Source organism: Centruroides sculpturatus, unplaced genomic scaffold (genome assembly GCF_000671375.1).
Source record: "Centruroides sculpturatus isolate CEXI.00-Female unplaced genomic scaffold, Cexi_2.0 scaffold1641, whole genome shotgun sequence".
Taxonomy (NCBI): domain Eukaryota; kingdom Metazoa; phylum Arthropoda; class Arachnida; order Scorpiones; family Buthidae; genus Centruroides; species Centruroides sculpturatus.
The window spans coordinates 75,394-99,928 of NW_019386719.1; the positions used below are offsets into that span (position 1 = coordinate 75,394).

The window sequence follows — 24,535 nt, forward strand, 5'->3', positions numbered from 1 at the left end:
TGAAACAATATTTAATTAACAATTTATAGCTCAAAACGCGAATAAAACAAGCGAATTTACAGCGATTGTTTACATTTGATTTCCAAGATCATTGCCGAAAGGGGGGAGATATTTCCCGGCAATTTATAGCTAGACTGTTTTCACAAGTTTCCCATTGGTTAGTAAATGTAAAAAAATGCCAACTTGCATCGTCTAATATACGAAGAATCATCATAAGTAATATATAAAAATTATATGATAAAAATAGAATAATAATTAAAATGATTAAAAGTTAATTAGACATTAATTTTGAAAACAATATTATAACAAAAAAAACAAAAATATAAATATATAAATAAATAACGATATTATAAAGTATAATAGACACCGCGCGACAACTTCAGCGCGATAAAGTTATTGCGACACTCGCTATCGGCAACGGCGACAAATTAATTGACGTTTTTTTACCCCCTCCGTGAGTCGCATGGGTCTGTCATACCCATGCGACTCGTAAAGCATTTTTTTTCTAAAAAATGAGCGTTGCTATGCAAAAAATTTTAACAGCATGTTAATCTAATTAAAAAGTTTGAGGAATATTAATTTTTTCAAATTTTTCAAAAAATATTTAATAGTAAAAAATTTTGACTGAAAATCGCGTCGGGTCTGTCAGACCCATGCGACTAACAGAAGGATAGATATACTTTTCCTGTTATATAAAGCAGAACCGGGAAAGTAATAATATAAAAGTTCGTAAATACTGTACGTTAATATTTTTTATGTGGGATTACTAAATATGGTTATGTGTTTCCGCGGATGTGAATATTTCCGTAAATCTCATTAGATTGTATTAATGAAATAAGACAATACAATACTTATAACATCTTCTAAAATGTATCTCAAGAAGACTTTCTGTGGGAAACTGGCCTTATCTCGATGCTAGACACGTGAACAGGGCCAAAAAAGGTGAGAATGATGGAGGTAAAATTTTCCGTGCTCGAAATTCTCGACGGTTTGGATATCATCCTACATCTTATGTGTGTTTTTCACACGCCAATTAAATGTAGAAAGATAGTGCTGAAAATTATAGTCCGAAGCGGGATAATAAAGTGCTCCAACCTTATAACTTTTAAACAAATAATTTACAGTATTTATTTGGAGCACATGTAAACTTTATCTCCGGCTCCGGCTACCCTGAACACGAACGAAACCTACAAAATTTCACATGGCCTGCCCGTTTGTTAAGTCTTTCCTGTGATTTTATCCACTCGGCCATTAGTTAGCGGATTAACAAGGATATTTCTGGTTATCAGTGGCGTGCCGTCATTAGAAGCGTTGGAAGCGCCACTTCCCTTGTATTTTATAAAAAATAAATACATATTAATTTTAATTATATGAAAATAGTCGCACAATATTTTATTATAACCGCATTATGTATCTTATTACAAATTTCTATACTACACGTGAAAAAAATTGCTATTTTATATTCGAATATTAGTGGCGGAAGGGAAGCGCTATATTGTCACCATCCAAAAAGCCAGATTCGCGCATGCGCTTTACAGAGCACAAACCTCACCCAGTTTAGCCGGTGGAAGCCTAGGACCTTGGGTGGATGCTACACGTATACCGCATCCAATTCTACTCAGGACCGCTTCTGGGCTGTTAGCCGCCCTCGCCCGATTATGTGAATCACGAGTACATTTATAACTTAACCCAACCGATAAGAATTTACTGATATGTTTTTATGATAGTTCTGTATAGTTGACAGGAGTTTTAAAAAATCCATTAAAATATTTGATATTTTTATTCCGCTCTCCTATTTTATATTACTTACGGATTTCAATGTTAAACTAGTGATATTACGATTTCGTATATCCCATCTCTAACGGGGTGTGGAAAAACCGTGTACAATTCTTGTACAATGTAAAAAATTAACTGTTACTTTGACAGCATCATTTACAACTAAATTTAACGAATGAGAGAGTATTCTGTACCTCGTGCATCGAGGTACAGAATACTCTCTCATTCGTTTCATAAGCTCTAGAATTTATTTTCCTTAAATTTACGATTTATATATCCGTTTGTCATAAAAATTTGTCTTTCCACTTTTTCCCCGAGACTATAAATATTCGAGTACAAAGTAACCGTTTTCGATTTATTTCTACTTAAGAATTAGTTAAATAATTAAGCGATTAGGGAATTGGGGACATAAACAAAACCTTAATGAAAGAACCGAAATTTTACTTAAACAAAAGCTTAACCAAACCATCTCTAGCCGAGTACAGTGGAGACCGATTTCTTCGTATTATTAATGTAATAAAGACAGAAATTTTTCCAGTTCAACGAGAGTGACCGAAAAGTTGTAAATTTTGGAAATTTCTGAGGACACTTGGTCCTAAAACGAATTAGTTAGAAAACAAATGACTATAAAGTTTAACATATNAATTGATTGATGATTGATTCAATCAACTAATTTGTTGATTGTTTGATTGTATTAACTTGATTTTTTAGATATTGAAAATTAAATAAATAACATTATGTTAATTTAAGCGTACAGAAACGTTGCTGTTGTTCCAGCAAAAATCTCATTTTTACTTTACCCATGCCTAGTAGGTAATGTGCAAATTACCTAGATACTCTGCACATTACCTAGGTAATTTGAGAAATAGAACAATTTTAGCAACTTTAATTAACGGATCATCCTAGTTAATATGCAGATTAGCTAGGTAATGTGCACATTAACGGATTTCGAGCTTTAGCCGTAACATAATAATTAATAACATTTTATTTTTTTAATAAAATCTCATAACAGATGGCGCAACACAATTCCTTTGTTCCACCAGTGGAGACAACTGGATGGTTGAGCGGTTAAGATGACTCCCTACCGCAGTGGCGTGCTGTCATTAGAAGCGGTGGATGCGCGGCTTTCCTTGTATTTTCTAAAAAATAAATATATATTAATTTTAATTATATGAAAATAGTCGCACAATATTTTATTATAACCGCATTATGTATCTTATTACAAATTTCTATACTACACGTGGAAAAAAAATTGCTATTGTATATTAGAATATTAGTGGCGGAGTGGAATCTCCTGTATTTTCAGATTACGAAAAGCCAGATTTGCGCATGCGCTTTACAGAGCACCAACCTCACCCGGTTTAGCCGGTGGAAGCCTACGACCTTGGGTGAAAGCTGCACACATATAAAGATTCCAATTCTATCAAGGACCGGTTCTGGGCTGTTAGCCGCCTGCCCACTAGATATTTCGATTACGTGAATAACGAGTAGATTTATAACTTAACCCAACCGATAAGAATTTACTGGTATGTTTTTACGATAGTTCTGTATAGTTGACAGGAGTTTAAAAAATCCATTAAAATATTTGATATATTTATTCCGCTCTCCGATTTTATATTACTCACGGATTTCGATGTTAAACCAGTGATATTACGATTTCGTACATCCCATCTTTAAGGGGATGTAGAAAAAAACGTGTACAATTCTTGTATAATGTTAAAAAATTAACTGTTACTTTGACAGCATCATTTACAACTAAATTTAATGAATGAGAGAGATGCACGAGGTACAGAAAAAGCTCTAGAATTTATTTTCCTTAAATTTACGATTTATGTATCCGTTTGTCATAAAAATTTGTCTTTCCACTTTTTTCCCGAGACTACAAATATTCGAGTACAAAGTAACCGGTTTCGACTTATTTCTACTTAAGAAGTAGTTAAATAATTAAGCGATTAGGGAATTGGGGACATAAACAAAACCCTGCTGAAAGAGCCAGAATTTTACTTAAAAGCTTAACCGAACCAATCTCTAGCCGAGTACAGTGGGGACAGATTTCTTCGTAATATTAAACGTAATAAAAACAGAAATTTTTCCAGTTCAACGAGAATGACCGAAAAGTTGTAAATTTTGGAAATTTCCGTGGATATCTGGTCCTGAAACGAATTAGTTAGAAAACAAATGACTTTTAAGTTTAACATATTTAGATTTTTACAGCTATGGTGAGAAATGTTTAAAATCTACAACAACCCTGTCGCGTCCTTTGAGATATACTAGTGATGCGACAAAAGAGGCATTTGACATTAACCAATATCGGCACCCTCGGAATTTGGCATGCATGCACGCACTGCACACCTACCAAGATCGTCTCTGATTCCATCCATGAGCCACTCGTAGGGAGCAATTTTAACTAAGTGAATTGTTTTAAGATTTAAAAAGTAAAGAATATTTTGTTATTTATATGTAAGTTTCATCACAAAACTATAATCATAATTTTCTTTAAAAGTATATTCATACAATTGAATATTCTGTACCAGGTATGCATAATTGTATATCCACCAGACATTTTATTTTATCAAATAAGTTTTTATTATTTTATTTTTAATTGTAGCCCTTATATCGTGGCTAGCGATTCGGAATGTACTGTAATTATGATATAAAAAATGCATTTAGAGAAGTCTACGGTTTTTACTGGCTTATCGAATAAACGATACGAATGGACCCTAGGCCATCGCTGACGCGCAATTGACTGATTGCCCCTGGATGTCGGCTTCTTACAGCTACGCAGCTTCCCTATTATCAAATGTCACGGCACGCCATTAGTAACGATATAAATGTTCAAATTTTTCAGCTTATCAATATTACCCTTTATTAATTAAGCAATACAATTGTATTTTTTCCCTCCCTGTAAATGCACGATATTTCCTTTTTTTTTCTAAGGGAAAGAGATAAGACATGGTGTTTCCGATGAGAGTTATCTGGTAGTAAACGAAATTCCACGATACATTTCGTCTACCTCCAATTTTGTACAATGCACCATTATAGCCTGCATATACTTTTGAAGACAGTGGCCGTTGTTAACAGGTCGAAAATAGGATGTTTAGTATCCGGGATAGTTGCTAGGATCGGCCGTCGTTTATTGGTTAAGACTGTAATAATTTGTAAGTCCTTAAAATTTTTCTGAAAAATTCACAAAACTTATCTATGTGTATCGAAATAATAGATATTACATTAGTTCTTACACCTGAAATTAATTCTTTAACAATTTATTAATAAAAATAAAATAATAAATTTAAATATAAACATGCAAATTAATTCGAATACACCTAGAATACAATTGTACAGTCATCAAACAGGTCAGATCCCAAATATTTTGAAGGTCGAAAGGTTTTGTTTATCATATTAGTTGTAGCTGTCCTTCATAATACTTGTTGCTGTTGTTTGAACCTGTGAAGTGGGAATTAAAGAACATAAAAAAGCCTTCCTTCAAGCAATTAAATATTTATTTTTAAGTAGATATGACTTACAGTAAGTGTCCAATTTAATACTAATATTTTAATTTTAAAAATAATTTACTTTCGAAGAAACTTCTGGATAGAAAATGTACTTTAAAATCGAAATTTTTAACAAAATGCAGTTTAAACAATATTTTATCTATTTTACATTGCTACTATCATTAAAAGCTTAATGCAATTTGAATTGAAGAGGAATTTGAAGATAGGAATTCGTCTTGAAAATAAATGACAGAATTTTTATTTTGATTAATGCATCCATTTTTATACAGTGGATGATAGAAAAATGGGGGATGAGAAGGTAGGATGATAGAAAAAATAGATGATAAAAACAGTTAATAATAATAATAAATATTATAATAATAGTAATGTGGAACGGTAGAAAAATAAAATTGTAGAAAATTAAATAATAGGAAGGCGAGTGATTGGGCTAGTGGATTGATAGGAAAGCAGTATTATTTAAAAACAAAACATGAATTTTAGACAATACAAAAATAGAATTACAGAAAAGTGGATTAAAATAAATGTATTTTGTGATAAAATTTTATAATAATTTTTCTGTTAAACTGATTAAAAATCACTTTAATTCACAAATAAGTAACCAAAAAAGTGCATTCCTTAAACGATGATAACGCGTTAAACATTGATAAAAGGAATTGCATATTCATTCAAAACAAGGGGGAAAAATACGTTAGATGTTTTCGATTAGTTACCTTTTTACTCTGGATTTATTTATATATTTTCTGGCTGAAAATTTTTTTAGAAAATATTTATTTTAATACTATTTAACGGTATGAATTTTTCAAATTTGATACAAACTGTAATAGTGGTTTCCCCCTTTAGGTAAACCTATAAAACTGTTTCAGTACGGTAAAGATGTAACGAAGTTTTGGATTGGTTAACGGGTATACGATATTAAGTTGGAATAACAATAATTTTAATATATTTTAAAAAATAAATGAGGAGGAAAAACTTTTTATTGGTTACGTGTTTTTTTGAAATAGGGCGTGGTTACATCCCTGCAGTGCATTTATGCACACACAGTCACACACATAGACACAATGATTAAAGTCTACCTTTGGTTATTCTTACCGGGTTTCGGGATGGTGGGGATTAGTGAATCTAAATATCTAGAAGAATGACTCAAACAATTACGTAATTTAATCTTTGTGAAAAATTTTGCTTATTTTCAATACTTAATGGGTAAACATCCTAAATTTTAATTGAATAATTATTAATTATAACGACATCATTCTCCATTTTGTACAAAACGTTATTTTATAATTTAATATAATTTTATACTTTATAAAGCATATTCTGAACTTTTTTAATCGTAAAAAATCTAATTCTGTAAAAATTCATGAATATATTTCATATTTACAAAATATTATTAAGGGGTAAGGGGCTGTCCATAAATTACGTCCGCATTTTTTGTTGAAAGTTTTACTCCGTCTTCCCCTCTTGTCCCAGTTTGTTCGTAACCCATCCCCTTTTCGGATGTCCAACAAAACTTGACCCCCTCTTAAAATCTTCATCCATCACTTTATGAAAAATAAAGTGAATAAATTATATAGAATTTAATGAAATAAACGGACGTGTACTAAAGCTCAACACCTCCCCTCTCCTTCCAGTATGGAAGTCATTTTTGGACAGCCCCTTAAATATTTATTTTAATTAATTTTATTTTCCCTCTTGTCATCTAGTTTCTGTTGTCCTAGTTTTCGTGTTTTAATATCCTTTTTCTTATCATCCATTCTTTTACCATCCTACTCTATCATACTACTTTCCTAACGAATTATATACGCGAAATAAAATATAAATGATTAAATTTTATATATTAAGATTAAATTACGCATAAAATCATTACTTTGTTAATCCAATTTTACATAAAATTAATTGAATTAACCAAATTCCCTTATCAAAAATTTTTATAGCTGAATTAAATATAGAACTTGAATTAAAAATTAAATTCAATTTTTTCTTATTTTAATGTGAACTTTCGTATGCAAATGCGAACATCTTAATGACGATTCGTCAGCAATTTTTGGTAACAATTTCGGATCGAAACCAATTATATTCACGTTTATAACATTTATATATCCTCATTTCTTCCTGGCATCACTCCAGCCAATAAATAACGAAAGGACAAAAAGCAGATTTTTCTAAAAATTTCTTTATGGATCGATGTGGGGTGAACCATAAAAGTAGCTACTGTATTCACATTGCAGTCAGCTGTCGTTAAGTTTTCATTCATATAAGTCTATATTTTACAACTGTTATCGATAATATCACAATTATATGATCGATACAATGCAAAGATCGATGGGCGGTGTCATTGCAACTCCACACTTCTGTCTTTAAAAATCTTGATGTATGACGACATAGTTTTTATATATATATTTAACTATTTGAAAGAATTAATGCTGCTAAACTTTATATTTGATTACATTTAACGTACAGCGATGTAATTTCGTTATGTAGAGCAATTTTCAGGCTATATTGGCGCGGTCGCGACAACTTGGAGCCAGTTTGTCAATTTGGGCGAGCAGCAAACAATGCTTTGTAAATTGCTTTTCTTCTCTCGCATTCTATGTTTTTTTTCGGTTTATCTTTTTATTTTTGTCTATAAAATATCTATTAATTAAAAAATTATGTTAGTTTTTGTTATTTAAGCTATAAAACTGTTTATAAAAAGTTCTAGCGGTTGAAGAGTTAGCGCTTTGCTAGAGAGAAATCGATCGGAAAATCAATGAAAACAAGTACGAGTAGTGAAGTACTTGTTGATGAATCACGTAAAATTCGACATTTTGATATGGAAATGACTTTAATCATTCATTGCAACATGCAAATATAGACGCTTTGAAAATCACAAATTCAAAATTTATGGTTTGATCGAGTATTGTTCGATATTTATACGCTTTAAAATTATATAATTAACATTTATATAAACATGTACAAAGATTTCATTATAAATTATGGAATAATTTAAAAAATTTTGGAGCAAAAATGTCTCTCGAAATGGCTAAATTCATCATGGTGCCATTTAAAGATCCTCTTGAAGAATTTATATATATATAGTTATCCAGGGCTAGACTTATTTCTTAGACTCGTGACTCTAAGTTATAACATATAACATGCCCTTTCCCTGCATCAAATAACACTACCTATAAAAAATGTGGGGCCCTAGATGTAGACTCGTAAAGCGAAGCCCTAAGATACAGCTTATTTAGCTTCTTGCTTATGGATGAAGCAAGTTACGGTAACAAAAGAAAATATAATAACGAATAGAATAAAAGTTGTTAAAAACAACTTAAAATAGCCCAATTTAGTAAAAAGCTTGTATTATTTTAATTTAATATGCTTTTTACGTGTTTTAAATTACAAAATTTAACATTTTTAAACGAATTAATCGTCACTGTAATGAAAATCGATACACTGACGGTCGGCGATTAAATCCGAGAAAAAATTATTAACGATAATTTTAATATCTAAATAGAAAAATATTAATAATAAAAACATTTTAATAATAAATAAAAATATACAAAACAAAATGGATTATTTAAAAATAAAAAAACAAATAAAATAAAAGTATAAAATCGATATTTTTTCCCGTCGCAACTTAGCAGATGGCGCTGTGCCAGAAAATATTCAATAACAGCGGGAGAAAGCGTTATTTACTTAGAAGATCACGTGGTCAGATAGGAGAGAGACGTGCTTTCAACTCCATAGGAGTGTCTCTTCTTGTTATCGTAGTTATTTATAGTTGATATGTGTCGTTGTTACTTACAAATAACGTCAGAATCATGTTAAATTAATGTTTAATAAAGTGTTTTCGTTTAATAATCGTGTTATAAGGTATTATGAGTTCTCCAGAAGAAGGAAAGTATGGTAAGAGTTGCTTTTGTTATCCTACTATAGTTTATTGATGGCTTCGTTATTTGTAATTTTGAGATGGTTTCGTGAGATAATTTTATTTCTGCGTCGAAGAGTGATCAAATTGTGAAATTTAATTAACATCCGCTTTCCTGATGATAAAATGTCAGTGTTTCCAAGTAATCAACAGGTTGGTGTGTAAGGGAATTAGTAGAAGTTACTTTTAGATAAGTGACTTCTACCGGAGAATCAGTATTTTTGTGTGAATGGTTTCATTTTAAATGGTGACATGTTTCATGTTTCTGACATTTTCTATATTGAATTACTTTTCTCCAAATAGTTTGCTTATATAAAAAGATAAGTTAATTTGGATCGGTTGCATTGAATGAATCAATATCTGAATAAAGAAGAAAGCAAATTCACTGATTCTCTTTGTTACTGATTTATATATCAGCAATACTTGGCCCCAGACACTGAGGAAACCCAGGTATTTTGTTCCTATGTAAAAACATTAAACTGGTATTAATTTTTTCTTTTGATAAATGAGATCATATGTTTTAAGGAGAAAAGTGGGCTGCATATGTGACAAGCCTAGACCTGCTGATTCTTATGTTTTTAATAAATTAGCATTTTTATAAGTACTTCAATATACCGTAATAAGGACCCATAAATATGCTAAAAATATTTCTGATTAATATCTGGTTCTACAAGTACTATTATAGCACATGACAAGAAGTATGTTATAATTAAATTTTATTTGTCAGAACCTAAAAGTCTGAGTGAGGTTAAAGAGTAAAGGATTTGTATTGATTTTTATCAGACTTAATTGGAATAGACAATCAACTGAAGAAACTAAAAAATATTAATTTTTTTTTTCTGTTTACATCAGATTTATGTATTCTGTTTTAATGTATTATATACCTAACCTTGATTTTATATTTAAAGTAACCTAAAATATAAATATTTTTCAAAAAATATATGTTTCAATAAGGATATTACATAAATCACTATATTTTACATATACTAATCTTGTATTATGCTAAATAATATAGCCTATATCAATGCCAATAATGAATTGGCCTAAGAATATAATAGTTTGTTTATTAATTAGATATTTTTTTAAAAATTCTTTAATCATTCTTTAATTAATAAATATCAAATTAAATTTAGAGAATTTTTTTCTTAGAATTTTGTAAATAGTTTGACTTTTTAATTTAGATTTAAATTATTTAAATTAAACTTTCAACTCTCAACAAGAATTATTATTATTGTTGAGAGCTGAAAGTTTTTTTGACTTGATAATGATCTTAATAATTAATAACTTTTCATTTTAAAATACATTTTACAAATCAAAGATATTTATAATGATTTTTTTTTAATTTGTATAATTCTTCAATGGTACTGTCTTTATTATATAGAAAATTAAATTAAAATCTAAGTATTTTTAATTGTAAAGCTTTCATTTTAAGGAGCCATGATGATTCAATTTTATTTTCACAACCAAGGCCATTTATAGCCCTCTGGCTCCTCATTAGAGAGGGAGGACAAAGGGTTCCTGATTTCAAATGATTCATAGTGAAGCTAGGAAATCCAAATGTCAGGAGATCCATAATTCTTATCGGCAACCTCACCCATAACTGCAAAAGCTTTTTATCTTATTTCTTACATTAAAGGATTCATATTGTTCATACAAATAGTCTCTAAATATATATATCTATACAAATCTAAGTTTTATCTTTGTTATATTATTTATATGAACTGATGTTTGTTAAGTTCTTATAAAAACTTAGTTAAATTCATTTCTATGAAATTAATGTTTTAAAATAAATCCAATTTCAAAATAATTAAAGGTATAAAAGCCATTCCTTGAACAATATATCTACAAATATATTTTAAACCAATTAAAAGTTATTTTGATAATCAAAAACTTTTTAGATAAATTTTAGTCAAATTTTGAAGTAAATTTTTCAAATTAAAGTAAATGATATAAAAAAAACTTTATACCATTTGAGTTTATGAACTGAACAATAAAAAATCTCAATTTGGTTAGTTATTTATGTACAAATGCAAATAAATTTAAATGGAACAAATGAAATTTAATTGGATGATTTTATTTCGTAGTCTTGTTTTTGTGTATTTATAGTTTTATTTTCACAATCAGATCTAAATAAATGTATGTAAATATTTGTAGAAGTCAATATATACTTGTTTGTTTTTTGATGTAGAAAATGAACGTGTGTATATATATATATATAAAAATACACACTTTCATATATACAAAAAAATTTATAGAATTGAAACAGAGTACAAATATTAAAAACATTTATATTAACATTTATATAAACATGTACAAAGATTTCATTATAAATTATGGAATAATTTAAAAAATTTTGGAGCAAAAATGTCTCTCGAAATGGCTAAATTCATCATGGTGCCATTTAAAGATCCTCTTGAAGAATTTATATATATATAGTTATCCAGGGCTAGACTTATTTCTTAGACTCGTGACTCTAAGTTATAACATATAACATGCCCTTTCCCTGCATCAAATAACACTACCTATAAAAAATGTGGGGCCCTAGATGTAGACTCGTAAAGCGAAGCCCTAAGATACAGCTTATTTAGCTTCTTGCTTATGGATGAAGCAAGTTACGGTAACAAAAGAAAATATAATAACGAATAGAATAAAAGTTGTTAAAAACAACTTAAAATAGCCCAATTTAGTAAAAAGCTTGTATTATTTTAATTTAATATGCTTTTTACGTGTTTTAAATTACAAAATTTAACATTTTTAAACGAATTAATCGTCACTGTAATGAAAATCGATACACTGACGGTCGGCGATTAAATCCGANCATACAGATAAACAGATAATGCCAGTTAGAATTGGAAGAACAAAACACTACAGTAGAAGAAACAAGTTTTCTTTTTTTATATTTTATTTTTAAATTCTTTCTGAGAATTTCTAAATGTAATTTTATATTGGCCAATAATTGTATTTAAACTATAAATATTTTTAATATTTGTACTCTGTTTCAATTCTATAAATTTTTGTTTAAATTATTTATTTGAAGAAGTTTCTAATAAAAATTACAAAAAAAAAGCAAAAGTGCTTATGCTTTCTTGTACCTCTTGCATTATTTTCATTCCAAAAAACAAATGTTCATTAGTCTACATCAACGGTTTCCAACCTTTTTCGGGTGGCGATCCCTTTTTATAAAAGCCAAGTGACCCGCGACCCCGATACTATTGAAAAAGATATTTTTAATAAGGTAATTAAAAAAGACAACGAAATTAGTTTTTATGGCCGTTGAATAAGAAATGTTTCTTTCACAAGAAATGTATAAAATTAGTGTTGTATTAGACTTATGGTACCTAATTTACATACTGTACAGACAATAGTAAACTCAAGTTACTCGCCTAAACTCTCCGTAGCGTGGCGCTGGACAGCGGAAAGTAGTTTGGCTGCCCGATGATGTTTTACCGAATTATAGGAGTTTTTTTACCATGTTTGTACGGACACCATCACAATTTTTTCGCCGTCATATAGGAATCCGAACTATAGGAACCCGTGTTATAGGGGGATCGACTGTATATCAAATTATTCAAACTTCAAGACACCATTAAAAATAAAAATTGCATTATAGTGAACATTTTTTTTAGTTAACTGTATAAGTTGGCGACCCTACAGAAAGCCTGTTGCGACCCACAGGTTGGGAACCCGTGGTCTACATACATGAAGGAAAATAGTAAAGTGTTCATTACAAAGTTGAACACAAAATTATTTGTTTAAACTGTTATAATCTGTTTGAAGTTTTGGACATTTTCTCAGAAATATGAGATTACAAACAAAACAAAATGTGATGTGTCATATGAAACAACTTGAACTTTTTAGCTATTGTAACAGTGACATGCATTTAAGATCTAGCATTTGGCTCCATTCTTATTCTGGGGAAATACTGTACTATAGTTCTATTCAAATGATTATATCCAGTTATATTGTGTAAGTCTTTTAATGCCATATACATATATACACATTTTGTTTTATTCTCTATATAAGCAGGACTGACTAGAGGTTTTGCAGGGCCTCAGGAAAAAGTTATTAGCAGGCCCCATAATGTTTACAAGAAATAATTTCATCATCAGTTTCTTAGAAATTTGAAAGTGTGTTGCCGCCTCTGAATGCAGGGCTACAGTCTGAGGCCCAAACACATCGATGTTTGAGCTGGCCCTGTATATAACATTTAATTTTGATAAAAATTTAATGTATAAAACTTTATATTCCATTGTGATTATAATTATAGTATGTTTTTTGTATAATTTAGTATTGTGAATTAAAATGTTTGCATCTGCAGAAGAATGGTGGTAATAAATGGTTTTAAATTTGATTTGTATTGGATGACATAATATACTATTTATAATTGAAAATAAATAAATTAGAATTTGACTCCTACATTATTAAATTCAGGTAAAATTTTTTAATGCTAAATTTGGGTTTCACAGTACATTAATTATCAGAAAAAAGCTAATATTTAACAAGTAAATATTGATGATCAAATATCTAAACACTAATTCAGTCCAAGTATATTTTGAAGTTTGGCAATTAATCTTTAAGTTATTTAAAATCTGTTTAATAATTTCTGAAATAAATCAAAATGCAGATATTTCAACTTCTTTGCATTGCCTTAACAAAAATGTTAAACTGTGTGGTTGGATTTTGGAGCAAATGTACATTTAAAGTAAATTTGTTAATTCGTGTTTGAATCTATGCTTTATAATACATAGATTTATGATGAGGATTTTTGAAATGTTTACAAGTAGTTGTTTTCTTGAATAAATATTTTTAAACAATTATTAAACATTAATTACAATACAGTGGTACCTCAGGATACGAAATTAATCCGTTCCGAAACTGAGATCGTATCATGAAAATGTCGTAAGGTGGATCATCTTTTCCCATACGATTACATGTTAAACCAAATAATTTGTTCCAACGCGAAAAACATACTCAAATTAAAGCCAAGTAATACATTTAAAAAAATAACTGTAGTAAGGAAAACAAATGAAAAATGCGAATTAATGTAACGTCGTATGGTGAGTTTTTGTTCGTATCGTGGAGCAAAAATATGTTCGAATTTCACGTCGTATCCTGAAAATTTCGTATGCTGGGGCGTTCGTATCCTGAGGTACCACTGTACATCCTTGTTAGAGCGAAGATGTTATTGTAAATGACTCTGTAATTGACTATTGCAGATGTGGAAATTGTAAATAAAATATTTTTGTTATATGCAGGAACTAGAGTATAGTACTTCTATGTTTGTTTTTTTCCCCTTCATTATAACAATTATTATTTTATTAATTAAATTATTTAGCTGTTTAACAAAACAAATTCATCGAACTTTTAAAGCAATTAAGTAAAATTTTATTAGATATTTGCAAAAAAATAATTTGAAAATTGCTTTCTAAATTGCAACAATTAGTTTTGATGGATGTCCAGGTTTATGAATCATTGCAAAGACAAAAAAACTATGTGGATGTGGTGATGAGACTGCATACGTTTGGAGAAATGGGAGCAAAATAGTCTATCATCTCCCCTTTGTCAAAAAGCAGAGGTAATAATGAGTCAAGAAAGACAAATTGGAGATGTTAATATTATGATAATGAACTACAGACAAAGTGGGGTTCAAAGTCAAAAAGACAAAATTGAAATGATAGACTATTTTGTTCCCGTTTTCTCTACAGATGTGAAGTCTCATCACCCATCCATCTTGTCTTTTTGACTTGTCCAGGTTTATAAATCTTAGCAATCTATTGAGAGTAGTTACAGAGGAGTTTCGAAAATAAATTTCAACAAAATATAATTTTATTAAAGCAGTTTCACTGATTAATACTTTTGTCAAAAAACAAAGTTTTTAGCAGCTTTTAGTTAAATTAATTTATTCTTGTGCATGATTCTAATAACTTATATTTACTAATGATTTGTAGTATTGTTAATTGTTTTGAGTTTTTGTGCATTTAAACTGTTCAGTTATAATTTATACAAGAAATTACAATATCCAGAAAATATTAAATTACAGTGTGCAAAAATATGTATTAAATTACATTTTTTTTAATTTTATAATTTATAAAAATGTTTTATATTTTGTACTTTCAATTTATTATCTGTTAATTAAATAAATAAAGAGATATGTCCTTATGATTATATTATGTATATATAAAGTTGATGTCATTGGTTGTATGTGTCATGATGATTCCATTGATTAAGAATGTTTATCTTTCCTGGCTTTCAGAATTATATTTGATTTTGATGTAATAGCACAACAGGATATGTTGCTGTTTCAGTAGTATTAGTTTATTATGAGCATAGATTATGGGGAAGGTTAAAACTGGTGAGTAATTATAAGACCTGTGATAAATAATTTTGTTATAATTGCTAAATTTACTTATATGAATTTTTTAAAAAATAGCATCAATAAAGTATTTATAAATTTAATTCTAATTGTTCTGTATTCTGTGACCTATATAAAGTAGGATTCATTCAAAACATTTTGCTATAAAAAGAAAAAGAATGTAGTTGTTTTAATCGAAGTGACAATTTTTTTTACCAGCTAACAGATTGGACAAAATACTAAGGTTAATTTATATATTTTTTTTCTAATGTTAAAAATTCAAGTTTTTTATGGAAAAAAGTTTAAACTCTCAGGAAGATAAGACAGAATTCAATTGAGTCATAAATATGGACCTCAAAAAGCCAAAAGACTAAATGAATAAAATAAGACTGTAAAAAAAATTTTTTTTATTATGTTATCAGTACATAACTGATAAGAAACTTATGTAACAGTTACGATTTAAAAGCAATGTAAATTAGAGAATTGTTTTTTCGTTAATACTGTAAAACTGTTGTCAGGGTTCTTTTCTGCACTTTAAAACTCTCAAAAAAGAATTCTAACTGAAGAGGGATTATAATTTTACAAAACCTGAAATTTATTTTAGCAAGATAAGATTTTTTAGTTGTAATATTAATTTTTATTGCAGACGATGGAAATAAAAAGTTATAAAATAAGTGTGGTTACAAATTCCATAAAAACTCTGCTAATTTATAATTTTGTAAATTAAAGATTTTTATATTAAAAGTCATCAATTCAATTGAGTCTTGGGATAATTTGCATAGATTTTGTTTGTATTAAAACTTTTTAATAAGTATTAGTTTTATTTTGATTAATTATCTTGGTTAAAGGCATTTTGTCACTTTTTTTAATATATTAATTTGAAGTGGCATATTGAAGGTTACGTGCATCATCTCGTAATGACCACTTGCAAAGTCAAACATTAATTAAATATATTGTGTATTATATAGATTATTTTTTATTGGTAGATAAGAGAAAGAAACTACTACTAAAAATTTGAAATTTTATATACATAGTTTTTAGTAAGTGAATGTATGAAATTGTGTTTGAGAAATTTTTCCAGATTAAAATATTAGTTATTTACACTTAGAATTGTTGAATCAGATTTGTCTTTCTAATATATCCTGTGTTTTGTAAATGTGGGATATGGTATAAATGAGTAATTCCATGAAATTTTGTATTAATTTATTGCAAAATGATTATTTTTTGTGTAATGAAACATAAAACTAGTATATAACGAAATATATTTAAATACAGTTTTTTTAAAACTATAAATATGCATAAATTATATATTGATTTTATTTTGAAATATTGGATGTATAAGTCTAATATTTAGTAGTAATTATAAATATTAGACTTATATTTACTAGTAAATAAATATTAGCAAATAAATGAAAAAATCATATGGTTTTATTTTTAAAATTATTTAGTATTATCTGAAACAAAACATGATTATGTAGTAAACTTGTGGCATAACTCCAAAATAATTGCCAAAGTTAAGATGTAATTTCTATAATAGTACCATTAACATGTATAATGTTGTTGTGCACAGGGTGCCACAGAGACTGATCTAACCTAGAGTTCAACACATATGAAGAGATGCACACTACAGGTAGAATGTCTGTATTGACATTGCTCCCTATTCAGTAAACTCATCTATTCATCCTGTTCCTCTTGTAAAATAGTGTTAACTTTGACTGCTATTGGTCTTCTATCTTGCCATCAGGATATAGCCATGTAGACAGGGGGCACTTTACCAGGCGACACACCTGGGGTCTTAGTATATGGGAAATTCATCATATCTCTTCATATCTTGCATTTGCATATTATGTTATTAGTGACATCTTGACGTCACATTGTACTTTAAAAGGATATTAAGGAGAATCCTGTGTGTCTTTTCAATGCTTACAAATTAGATTTTAAAATTTGGCATTTATCTATTGATTCTCACATTCAAATCTTGTCTTTCTAGTTTGTTTATAATTTAATATGCAAGCTTAAAAATTATGTAAAGTTAATAAAATGAGATGTAAAAACGTAGAATAAAATGGAAAAAAAATTTAATTCATCACACATAAAAACCTTCTGAAACTCCAGTAATATGTGAGGTTAGCAGTGGGCCACTGGGCTCATCCCAAATGACCACTTACTCTGCAGCAGGTTGGTAAAACCCGTTCTCGGCTTGTCGGATGGCTAGGAGGGTAAAAATTTGAGTGGGGAGTGTGTTGGTAAGTCGGCAGGTGTCCTTCAGAGACAGGAGACAGGTTTAAAAACTAAACAAGCATTTATTTATATAACTAAGCTAGGATACATAGGTTAAATGCGATTAAATAAGTTCACTATACAAAAGGGATGCTCTAATAGCTTTACCTCTAGTCTGAGAGAGAGTTCACAAAGCTCTAAAAAGTACAAATACCTCTATGCGGATATGTCTAATATGCATTCGTTGAATATGTTCATTAATGGCGATGGAAGTTCAAATGGCTGTGGTTGGTCGTATGTCCTTTCGGTCCGGCGTATGGAGACAAATATGGCACATCTACCAAGTATAACTTCCGAGGGATCGCCCGGAGCTTTCGGGGACTCGAGCTTTTATACGTTATTCGTGGGAAATGAGTCACGTGATCGACTTCTGTTGACACTTACGGTGCATTCCGATCAACTAACTGTCAACTTTCCCACCTTAATGTGAAAACAATCGGTGATCTCCGATATACTTCTCACCAAGAGTGGGTTTTTCCCATCGGAGTTGTTTACAAAGATTTTTCTGACATCAGCGTAAAATCGCGGATTTCACAAATACGTGCTTACAAAACAGTGAACATTTTCGATCCTATCAGAGTCTTCCTCAAGCTACAGTTATGAGGAATTCAAATAAGTGCAAAATGGAACAAGAAACCGAATGAATGTGATTCAAACTTTATAACAGCAATGTTAATATTAAAAAATAGAACATTACATTACCAAACATTCCCTTCACAAATGCCTTCGGGAGGACAAATATGACATTGATGATAATAAACATACCACCACCCTTTCAACTGTTGTCACCAAATGTGGAATGATGGTTGATCTACAAAATGCCCGTCTGAACAGGCTATCACACCGTACTGATCAGCTCAGAAACGTGGAGACCCTTGAAATATATAAAGTGGGATTACATAACATGGGCATTAACTCTAAGGACACGGTCAGCATCTCTCACGCATGATAATTTTGTTATGAGGGAACCAACCCCCATAACTAGCTTTAGTTTGTTTGTATTTCACTAGCATTCAACGTTTTGCAGGATTAATTTTACATGTACTTAAATGTCATTTCTACATGAGTGTAATGTTCTATTTTTTAATATTAACATTGTTGTTATAAAGTTTGAATCACATCCATTCGGTTTCTTGTTCCATTTCGCACTTATTTGAATTCTTCATAACTGTAGCCTGAGGAAGATCCTGATAGGTCGAAAACGTTCACTGTTTTGTAAACACGTATTACTGGAGTTTCAGAAGGTTTTTGTGTGTGATGAATTAAATTTCCTCCAGTATTTGCTAAGAAGTTTATTTGAAAAAAATTTATTTATAAATTTTGTTACAGAAGTTAGTTCATAAATATTTTAACTTGTTTCAGAAATTTCATATAAGTGTGCTTATGTAATAAATTGAAAGCTTAAGTTTAATCAAATTTAGTTATTTTAACATTTATAGCATTAGTCAGTATTTCTTTTATCTAATTTAATATTGATGAACAAATTTGGGTTGCAATATCATAATTTTTCTGTTTGTCTGTATCTTCATCTATTTTAGTCTCTAGAGATCTAAGAATTCTTTATTATGTTCTCTACAGACAAAATTGTGATATTACTTTTTCTCAGAAAACAAGGAGGAGAATCTTTTATATGGCTTTACTGAAGCCAGATATTTAATAGAATTAAAGAATTATGCAAAGATTAAATAATGAGTGAGTCAATAAAATTAAAACACATCTTTTAAGAGTTGGAGATTTGAATTTCATCTGTCCAATAAACCTCAATTAAGAGTTTAATTGGAGAATGACTTTCATCATCAGCATTAACTTATTGGAACTTTACTGATCAATCATTATATAATTTAAATTCTAACCTTTTTAGATGTTACAATGATGAAAACTTAATTATTTATTAACTTATTCAGTAGTATTTAACTAAGAAATGATTAATTTCACACTCAAATGGAACTATAATAGTTTGAGTTTGAAATTAATTGCTAAATATTGATTTATAAAACAATTAGATAATGCAAATGTTGTGAACTAAGTCTATCAAAGACAGAAAATAATACAAAGAAAGATGTATTGTTTCTTGCTGATCTAGTTGGATTTTTGCCAAAGGGAAGAAGTTAATGATAGTGATTTTGTGACTGCTGATATTTTGTTCGCATAACAAGTCTTCGTACAGCATTTTTTTTTAACGTGTATAACATTATTTGAAGCTTACAATAAAATATCCAAATTAGCAGAGTATTAAATAAGCATTTCTCCATCTTAATGTATTGATGCAGACAATATTTCTGTGTGGCTGATTAGTTGAATTAATTTGCAATTTTATTACCAGTTTAAATTTTCTGTCATAAATGAAGAAAACTCAAATTATCTAGTCACAAGCACAGATAAAGTTATTGGGGGTTTGAGAAGGCATTTTGCCCACAGTATTGTAAATTCTTCTGAATAGTCAGCAAAGTCACACCACCAAAAAGAAAAGAAAAAATAGTTTTTTAGAATTAAGGGAAATACAACAGCTTAAAGGAGCTCAAGGAATGAGAGAATAAGATGAAAGCTGACTTTCTTGACTGGAACTTTGTATGAACTATTGATACCAAACATAGGTTGGCAAAATCAGTCTCTACATCTCTAATGATAAATGTCTAAATACAGGCCAGGTCCCAAGTACTTTTGAATTATTTAAGCTCATCAGTGTCAATGAAAAATATAAAATTTCACATTTCATCAATTCAAAAAACATTCTAAACTCTGTCAAAGTAAAACATTAGAGCAGATGAGCTTTGACGTGGAACTGAGCAACACCTTTGGGAATGTTTCCTTTTATCTAAAGGATCCCCTTTAGATAAATTTTGTTGTCTCTGATAAGCATTAAAACTTGAAAGTACCCAGGACTAAATGTAAAAGTGGTTTTTTGTTGATTTCTCCAATAGTTTTAAAAATTTTATTTTTAAAACTATTGGAGAAATCAACAAGATTGTAATACTGTATTAAAAAAAATGTCTGAAATAATTTTAATAAACAACATTTTAATTTAAGGATTCCCTTTTTAAATTATATTATTTTTAATTACAAGTTTTAAACAGATTTTTAATTTCATAATTATGTTAATTTAAAAATATATTTTGTAAATTTTGATTGGATTGGATTGTCTTAGTAAATTTTTGCAATTTTTATGGATTGTTTTGTAATGGTTTGATCATATGATGATAACAATTAAATCTAACATATCTGTAAGTAGACAATAGAAAAAGTAAGAAATATTGACAGTTTACTCTTCTGAAACAATATCAAATTTATCTTGATTTGGATTTAATGTCCAAAGCTTTAACTCTAAAGAATAATTGTAGGACATCTTCTAAGAGTTACGCAATTTAAATTTGTAACCTGACAATGGCTACTAAAAGTAGTTGCAAAGGATTTTAAATTCTTCATTGGAAGTTAAAAGTTTGATCTTAATTTACATTTTTGTTAATTTTTTCAGTTTGTATGCTGTATTTTACAACATAAAACTAAATTAACTCATCAAAATGCAACTAATAATAAACAAGTTAATGGATGAAACATCAATAATAGCCAGTTACAAGAAGTGCATTTTGTTAATTACATAAATGTTTAAAGTTAATGGGAGATGAGAGGTGTTTGTTTATTTTGTCTGCCGTTGCTTGGTTAAGGAAAATTACTGTCTGATTTGAATTAAACAATAATTAGGACACTGCCATTTGAATATAAAATATCTTTTTTTGTCTTCAATAATAATAATAACTCTCCCGTGGTCACCACCTGGTCGTGGTGGGAGAGCCCAGTAGTTTTACAGATCCATATGGCAATGCAGGCTGGAGCACAAGCTCCTGGTAGGGANGACACACACACTGACACACTTATTTAATTTTAGTTTTGTTTTGGTTGCTATGCCTTGACTTTGGTCCAGCATAGTACACAGCCACCGGTGTGAACCAAGTATACCTCACAAAACATAACAACAACAACAATAATAATAATAATAATGCACTTGGAAATGGAGACGTTATTGAATTTATGGAAGAGGGTTGTTTTGTGTGCACGCAAAGTAAATACATCTATATTTAATTTGTCTGTAAATTTTTTATTTTCAGCTTTTACTCAAGGTGACCCAGATCTTTTAATTAATCCCACAGATAGCGAGGGAAATATTTGCGGCAGAGTGTGAACTGAGTATAACCCACTAAACACAATAATAATAATAATAATGAGAGAACAACATCATTTAAAATTGATGTTGGATGGGATGAAGTTTTTCTGTATGAAAAGTTTGTTTAGAATATGGTAAATTAAGGAGTAGTACAAAACTAAATAAATGTTTTTAAATGGTTATCGGTAAATTACTAATAAAGAAAAATTGGTAAAATAATGATGAATATGAATATTAGATCACTTTTTAAAGATGAATGATCAGAACAGAGGAAATTTATGTAATTTAAATATGTAAATATTTTATTTTTTGCTTAAAATTTTAATAAAAGATGTTTTGTGATGAATATTTCATGATACAAATACAGTAGAACCTCGATTATCCGGATTGTTCAAAATAAACAAAAATTTTACGGATTTGCACTTGGCAAATTACGACTGTTTATGTACGTGATGGAATGCATAACTTTTTTTGTTTCAACGTCTCACCCGGCACAGTGGCCGTAAACTCTTAAATATATTTTGTGTCGTAATAAAAATATAACTTGACATACGTATTTATAAATAATTTATATTCAAATTACATCATTTCTATGACCAAGGGCGGCGTAAGGCATGGACGACGTGGGCCACCGCCTATGCCTCGCGGTCCGAAGGGCCTCGCGCCTCGAAGGTTTATGCATTACTTAAAAGCCGCGAACGCGACGAAAAAATTTTACTTGTCATAAAACGATAAATTGTTTGTCAAATTTTTATTCATAAAAATGCAGTTTCAACTGCTTTTTATTTTATAAAATCCGTCTTCTTGCGCCTCCAGAGGGCCTTTTAAACAATAGGTAGTCTATTAGCGTTGGTCAGTAGTAGTCCAAATTCAATACGAACGTTTGTTTCTTGAAAATTTGATCACGATTTAAATACAGTATTTACTTTTAATATTACCGATATATCATCGAAAAGAAAACGTGTTGTATTATCATTAAAAGACAAAGTATTTGTTTTGAATATCCGGATTTTTCCTTATCCGGACTACCTTCATCCCCAACTAGTCCGGATAATCGAGGTTCTACTGTATTCTGATACAAATTTGTATCAGAATATTTGTATCATATTGTGAATACGGGGGGTTTGGTTAGTCTCCTGTTCATTTGTCAGGACGTCTGACCAGGGGCGCCGCTAGCTGTTTGAACGCCCGTGTGCAATACCGATTATGCCGCCCCCTGTTTAACTACGATTACCTATGCTGAGCTTGCCAGAAAGGCTCTTTGCCGCCCCCTGGACGTGCCGCCCGCGTGCGGTGCACGCCTTGCACGCCCGCTTACGGCGGCCCTGCGTCTGACTCTCAAATGTCAGGCGAGTGGATGGAGACAATTTGGGGTCGACGATAAGGTGAAGGACGTGATCGAGTAAAGGAGTCTACTATATTTTCAACAATTTATTAAAACAAGCGAATTAATCAAAGACTACACAAATTACGTTTAAACCGCCTAATATGCTCTAGAGAGAGTTTTCCGTTTTCATACCTCTTTATGGAGTTCCTTGCTCGGTTTAATCCGGGGAGGCGCTTAAATGTTCAAATCTATGCTCCACAGGAGCACAAATTTAAAAAGTTTGCGACTTTTGCGAAGATTTAATTCGAGGTCCATTGGAGATCGGAATTTGGCGGGTTCGGAAGATCGGCGCGATGTCGTTAGTCCTGCGTTCGTTCGTAGACTCCCCCGAGAGGGGATAAGAACTGTCTTTTTATAGGTTTTTTGTGGGGAATTTCCACCACGTGATCGGATGTTCATGAGTTAAAGGTTACAGGTGTTCCTGGGATCTAAAACAAATGACGACATTTAGATGCTAACTGTAAACCTTCTTGCAAGACGAGATGCAAGTTCTGCAAAGAACAATGGATGTTGCTAGTTATGACTGGAAAGTTTACACAATCCCGGTTAAAAATCGTTTTTTCTTCTTCTAGGGCGTTACATGAACGAAAGTTTAATTAATTAACATTTTTGTTAATAAACGAGCGGGATTTCCGTCACAAAAATTCCGGATCTCACAATATCATATATTTGTATCATATCATGTATCATATAATATTTATCGGCATCTGTACAAATTTGTATCAGATGCCGATAAAATGTAGATCAAAGATCATCTCTTATTAGCATTCAATGTAAATTTTACCAGTTGATTTTCTGTAAGGAAAAAATGTTTAACTGCAACTGGTACTGTACTGTACGTCAAAAAAATAAAAATATGTTATTTATTGATCCAGCCTTATCAAATTATAACTTTCCAAAACATCATCATAGCTGGCTGCCTCGGTTGATTATTTATTAATCCACCTTTATAAATTTCATAAAAGCGTATTTTTCTTCTACAGAAGAGACTAAGTGAATTAATGCGAAGTTACAATTTTAAGTATTAAATATGAAAATTTATTTACTGTATTTTCTATTTTGCTGACTAATGAAATAAATATAATTAATAAAATTAGGATGATAAAATTAAACAGACTTAATGGCATAATATTATGCAAAATAAATTATTTGGAATTTTCTT

At 30.0% G+C, this 24,535-nt stretch overlaps 1 protein-coding gene across 4 annotated transcripts in view; it reads left to right on the forward strand.

The window, feature by feature from the left end:
* The first annotated feature begins 5,096 nt into the window (after positions 1-5,096).
* The window catches only part of LOC111615654 (choline transporter-like protein 2), a 73,382-nt gene continuing 53,943 nt past the window's right edge, over positions 5,097-24,535 (forward strand). For 2 of the 4 annotated variants that reach the window (XM_023357081.1, XM_023357084.1), the window contains exon 1: positions 8,953-9,173. In XM_023357081.1, the coding sequence (XP_023212849.1) occupies positions 9,146-9,173 (28 nt within the window). In that variant the 5' untranslated portion in view covers positions 8,953-9,145. Of the gene's footprint in view, positions 5,302-8,952; positions 9,174-15,400; positions 15,548-24,535 lie in introns of those variants that run through there. The other 2 variants (XM_023357083.1, XM_023357082.1) reach the window with 2 other exon arrangements.